General features: G+C 50.4%; 1 protein-coding gene across 2 annotated transcripts in view; it reads right to left on the reverse strand.

Annotated features, from left to right (window-relative positions):
- TLN1 (talin 1) overlaps nt 1-6,100 on the reverse strand; it is a 31,967-nt gene that overhangs the window by 24,853 nt on the left and 1,014 nt on the right. For both annotated transcript variants that reach the window (XM_059072136.2, XM_059072137.2), the window contains exons 2-4: nt 742-909; nt 401-498; nt 7-136 (exon numbers count right to left, since the gene is read on the reverse strand). In XM_059072136.2, the coding sequence (XP_058928119.1) occupies nt 7-136; nt 401-498; nt 742-871 (358 nt within the window). In that variant the 5' untranslated portion in view covers nt 872-909. The remainder of the gene's footprint in view (nt 1-6; nt 137-400; nt 499-741; nt 910-6,100) is intronic.

Below are 6,100 nucleotides of genomic sequence, written 5' to 3' on the forward strand. Positions count from 1 at the left end.
CCTTACCAATGCGGGCACAGATGGTCATGAGCATGTCAGTGACGGTCTTAGAGTCGTCCACCATGACGGTCTTCACAGTGCCATCCAGCATACGGATCTTCAAGGGCCTCTGTTTCTTCCTGTACTCCATGGTGTCCTATTGGGGCAGGAATAGGAGGCAGGGGCCCACTTTAAGCTAAAGGTATTACTTCCTTTTTAGGCAGCCAGAGGCGGGAGGAAAGTAGATTACTAAAAGGAAGACTACGGTGGCTCGCTCAAAAGCAGGGTACTATGACTGCCTGTAATAGAAAGAAAGCATGGGGGAGGTCAGAGACAACAGATGCGGGTGTTGAAAATAGGAAGCGGAAGGAGGGAAGTGATGGAAGAGGATATTGGTGGTCCTTGATGAAGTCATACTCACCCCATTTCGGAGCATGTAGTAATCCAAAGCTTTCCCAGCCTCCAGCCATATACCCTTTTTGGGGTCATCGTCTGACAGAAATAGCCCAAAGTCGCTGGCTAAAAGAGAGGATGGATCACCTCAGACTTATAAGGACCCCAATGTGGCTGAATGGCTGCACCACTGCCCCTTATTATTTTCTCAGGGATCCGGGGCCTAAAGGGGAGGGGGGGAACCAAGGAACACAGACCTGAGAGATGAGAAGCCTTGGGAGACAACAAAGTCATCCCCCAAGGCCAAGAGCCTGGGAGTAAGAAGGGATCAAGGACTCCCGCCCCAGCCATCTGGGTAGTCAGACTCACGAGGGCCAGACAGGGCCTCTGGGATCCGCTCCCGGATGATGCGACAGGCGTCATACACCATGGTAGACGGCTCGAACTGCATCGTCTTCACCACATTCCCAATGCTGATCTTCAGCGAAAGTGCAACCATGGTGGCGGCTTCTCCTCTCCAGCCTGGCTATACCTGATCTGTGGCATCAGGGCATTAGAATACACCCTTGTTGGAGGAGAGGAGGCCCCCCAGATGGAGCCCCAGGAAAGGGAGTCACCAAAGCAGATAGCAGTGAAGTTGTTTTTGTTTTATTTAATAATTTTAAAGAATGAAAGATGAGTTGCTTCAGATGGATGTCTAAAGTGTCTAAGACATCTAAGGAGAGGCTGGTCTGCAAGGTACAAAAGCAGGTCTGAAACACAGTGTTACTGGAGGACACGGCCCCGCCCCCAGCACTGGAATCTGTGCCTCTCTTTTTTCTTCCAAGTGTTTCTCTCTTATCCTTGTCCCTGCTCACCTCCTTCCCCAGCCCTGCCTCTGCCCTGTTTTCATCCTTCCTGGTTCAGTCTTCTTCTCTCTTTGTCTCTTTCTATACCCTGCTGGCTTCTTCCCATCTGCAATTTTCAGAGCTCTGCCCTGACTCATCATATGATCTTCCCTCTCACAGCTTTAGCCGCCTCCTCTGCAGAATGAAGACGTTACATTAGATAATCCCCAAGGGCTCTTGAGACCTGCAAATACTGTCTCTAGCTAGTCCGGAAGGGAGGCCAACCACTTGCTGTTCAATCCATCCAGGCCCACTTGTCTCAGCTTTCCTCTAACCTGACGTGCTGGAGGCCTCCCGGAGGAGCTTGGCCCATGTTTGGTTCCCCAGCAGTGTGTGTGTGTTTCAAATCAGGTCAGAGAAAGAGCTCAGTCCTTCTAACTCAGTCCTTGCTCCTTCACCAAGTTACTACCCAGTTCTCACCGTAACTCCTCCTATGCTCTCTCATCTTCAGTTAGTCCTTCTGAAACTCTGCCCTCCATCTCAGCTGCCTCTCCTGACAGTATTTTCATTGCGGCCGTGGACACCAGTCTCACCCAGCCCTCCCGGCACCACCTCTCAGTGGAGGCGGCAGGCAGTGCAGAGTGTACCAGACCACAAGTCTGCCTGGCAGCTGATGATGTGACCCAGCTCCGCACAGAGACTGGTGCCTCTTACCTAAGAGAGTGAGCAAATCCAGTCTGCCCATTGCCCTCTCTGCAAACTGCTAGCCCCAAAGGGGAGAAAGCAGACTAGAGAGAAGGCTGGAAGCAGAGGTGGGGATGTTAGGAAACAGCAGCTAAGGACCAGGGAACTTGGCAAGGGGTATGTTTTTGGAGGGTGAAGAGATTAGGAGGGATTGAAAATCTAGGTAGAAACAGGAGGTGGGAGGCAGATGTGGGAAAGGTCTGGACCAAGGATCTGATAGACAATTTCTAACCTTATAAATAGTACAGTCTCAAAAAAGAAGCAGCCACAGCTCATCCTCTATCTTTACTCCCAAGAGAGGACTCTCCCAGTCTCCCCACTACTAGATCTCTACTCCCCTCCCCATTCCTGGAGCACCTCTCCCCATAGCTGGACAGACCTGGCTGTTGGATCGCTGGAAGGTCTGCGAAGCTGAGGGCACAATGAAAAGACCTTAGACCCTAAGCTGAAATTGCATGTCTCCCCCCATTTCCTCCGGACATGTGGACACCCCCTTCTTCCTCAAGCACGGAAACCTCTGGTGAGACCCCGATAAGGGAGTTGAGTCATGGATACCCTCACTTTCAGGCTGGTCCTCAGTAGACATCCACATGGCTACAAGAGGGTGAGGGAGGAAAGGGAATTGAGCGAGTTGGGGGCGATGATAGCACAGACCCAGGCCCCTGGAAGTATGGGGAGAAGCTATCCAATTCCTGTTCCGGCCTGAGAACTTTGCTCCCCTTTCTATCATGTTTTATGGAACAGCAACAATGCCCCCCCCTCCGTGTCCCCCTCCCAGAGAACTCCTCCTCCCTCAAGACATTCCTGAGATGCATTCCAGAGGAGTTGGGCAATTGTGGGGGGGGGGAATAGAGGACAGGAGGTCAAATCCCAGCAAGGAATGGAATGTAAATGTACTGGGGGTAAGGAATTTGGGGTACATAGAGAATACAGTCAGAGCAGGTACCCACAAAGGGAGCTGCAGAAAGACAGGGAGTTACAGAGAGGGACAAAGGGAGAGAGAAAGCTGAAGACAGAGTCAGAATGTAAGAGGGCTGGGGGAGTAACACTCAGTCTGTTACCAAATTTGGCCTCTGAGTCTGTAACCGCTGAGAGGGAGGGAGGGTTGTGGGTGAGACTGACATATCCGGCCTCAGGCTGCTGGAGGCTCATTTAGGGCTGGACTGGGCAGCTGAAGGGCTGGACCTGACTTCCCCCAGCATGACCCGTCCCCACCTACATCCAGATCTATGCATATTCATTCTCCCTAGATGTACCCCAGCCTATGCACAGAGCTCTTTCCCACAAAGCTACTTACACAGTCTCTACATACACATTATCTCAGACACACAGCCCTACACAGATCCATCACAACCACGTCATCTTCCCATGGACTCCACCCCATGCACACAGCTGGGACGTACAAATACACCTCTATCGGCAAGCACACAGCACTCGGCCCCAACGCCTCTCCTCCCGTTATATAGACATTCTCCTTCCATCCATCCAGCAAGCATTTTCGAGGGCATGTTATTGGAAGGCCCTGGGCCAAACTCTCAGTGGCGGGTAAGCCCTAGCCTCTGCCCTCAATGGGCTCCCAGTCAGCAGAGTGGATGATCTACATACAAAGTTACAGAAGGCAGGATGTGGTAAGAACCAAGTGGTATGTGCTCATGGGAGAGATCCCTTTAGGTTAGGGAAGGGGGGCTAAAATGTCTCCACAAAAAGTGTCATTTGAAGTTAGGATTAAAAAAAATAAAGATAATAAAAAATAACAATGATCTATCTTTTATTGGCTATATGTCAATTGCTTTGTGTACATAATTTCATTTAATCCTTACAGCAACCCTGCAAGGTAGGTGTCGTTATTTCCATTTTTACAGATTAGGAAACTAAGGCTCAAAGAAGTTAAGCACTTGCTCAAGCGTTTAACTTGAACAAGTCACACAGCTAATAAGTCACACAAACTAATAACTTGTGAAGCCAGGATCCAAACTCAGGTCTCTGACTCCGAAGCCCAAGCTCTCTCCACTATTCCAGCCAGCCGGAGATGAGTCAAGGGTGGCCTTCCAGGCAGAGAGAATAGCATAAGCAAGCAAAGGTGGAGAAGCAGGAAATCACGGAGGGGCATTCAGGGAAGTGAGGAGGCAGGCTGGTTGAAGCACAGGGTACCTGCAAGTGAGCAGTGATGGGGAAGTCAAGGTTAGGGTGGAAAGGCAGGGGAGAACTCAGCAGGAGTATGCGGAATTTCACCTACCGGAGGGCAACAGGAGGCAAAGGGAGGCTTTGATCAGAGAAGGGGCATAATCAGAACTCAATTTTAGGAAAATAACTCTGGCAGCTACCTTGGAGATTGGTTGTAAAGACACTGCATTAGCACAAGTGGGAGGTAATGGAGCCAGAGTTAGAATGGTGGAGAGGAGGACATCACTCATTAGAAATGTTAAGAGGTAGAAATGACAGGACCTGATGACAGTCTGTCCTCAGGAACCAAGGCCCAAAGTCAGGCTGGGGTCCCATTGCTTCGCATCATCAGTAGGCACTCAAAGGGGCTGGGAGAGCTTGAGTTTAGGCAAGGAACTGGGAAAGGCGGAAAGAAAGGAGCAGATGGAGTTGAGAATGTGAGATGAGGCTGCAGTTAGAGGATGTGGTTAGCAGCCAGGTAGGGGTGGCTGCTAACCACATGGGGTTAGTGACTGTATCAGGCTGGAAATGGGGAAGACAAAGTGTCAAGAAAGACTGGAGAAGATAACAGTGGGAAAAATACGTCTATAGTTAGTCACTGGATCAGGCTGGGGGAAGAGGAAGAATAATTATGTGGATGGTGGCTAAGACAGGGAATGATGGAGTGAGGTCAGAGGCCAAGTCAGGCTTCAGGAGGTTGAGAAGAGATGTGGTAAGTGGCTAAATTAGGCTACATTCGTGGGATGGTGGGGGGGAGAGTGAAGGGATGTTGGCAGTGTCTAAGTAAAGATGGAGTTGAGGGGAATGGGGTGCAGCCAGTGGCCGGGTCAGGATGGGTAGGGGATAGTGTTGTGGTCAGTGGCAGGGTCAGGCTGGGAGTGAAATGGGGGTGTGGTCAGTGGCCTGGCTGGGCGTGGGATCAGCAAGATCCAGTTTCCTCTTTGGGTCTCATTTCCTCTTTTCTCTTGGGGGAGTGGGGGAAGGGGATCTATAACTGGACCAAGAAATTAAGGAGGCTTAGAATCAAGGAATGGCACATAGCAGGGACCGTAAGGACTTGGCAGTAGTGTTGGACTGGTGGTGGGGTATTCAGCAGATGACCAGGAGGTATGCACTTAAATGAGTGGGTGAAAATGGTGGGAGAGTGCTTTAAAATGATGGGAAAGCTCAGATTTGCAAGAGAGTAGGATGTGCGGATTCAGGGGTGGGAAGGGAGGCAGAATTGACACTGAGAGCAGATGGTAAGGTGAACAACATGGGAGCATTAAAGGCAAGGGAAGTATTCTGTAAGTGGGTAGGCCTGAAGGGTGTGAAAAGCAGGGCCAGGGAGGAGAGTTGGAGGGGAAGGCTTAATATCCAGGGAATGAGGGAAGAGGGAGGCAGTAGGGCTGAACTTTCAGAGGATTAAGCCATCCCCTTCTCCCATGGGAGCAGTTTCCTTGGTCTGCTTCCCCCTTAATCACCCTCCCTTCTCTCCTAGGCAGTCCCCCACTTGTTACTAAGCCCTGCACACCTCCTGAGTCCCTAACCCTTTCCCACCTCCTATCTTGTAAACAACATGATCCAGGAACCCCTGCCCCTCAACTGTGGTGGTCACAGCAAGAGGCCTAGGCTTACACAGTAGAATGAAGCTGGAATCCCAGATGCCTGCAATTCTAGCTGAAGCCCAGAACCCTTGCCTGAAATTAGTTTGTCATTTCTCTGGGCCAAAGAAGCCCATGTGACTACAGAGGCAAAAGAGCCCTCGCTGCAAAACAAGGGCATCTACTTACTGCCAATCTCTTAAATTTTACTTGCCCGAGGTCAACCACCCTGACCTCAACTCCAACACCGAAAACCGCCCGAAATTCCTAACATTAACTGTGACCCTAATTTGTCTCCTGATTCCCAGTATTGGCTTTGACACTCATCCCTTTCTTACCATACACACCTGTATCCAATCCCTGATCCTTAATTTTGATCTAATTTTTACCTTTAACACCAAATCCCGACCT

Source organism: Kogia breviceps, chromosome 8 (assembly GCF_026419965.1).
Source record: "Kogia breviceps isolate mKogBre1 chromosome 8, mKogBre1 haplotype 1, whole genome shotgun sequence".
Lineage (NCBI taxonomy): Eukaryota > Metazoa > Chordata > Mammalia > Artiodactyla > Physeteridae > Kogia > Kogia breviceps.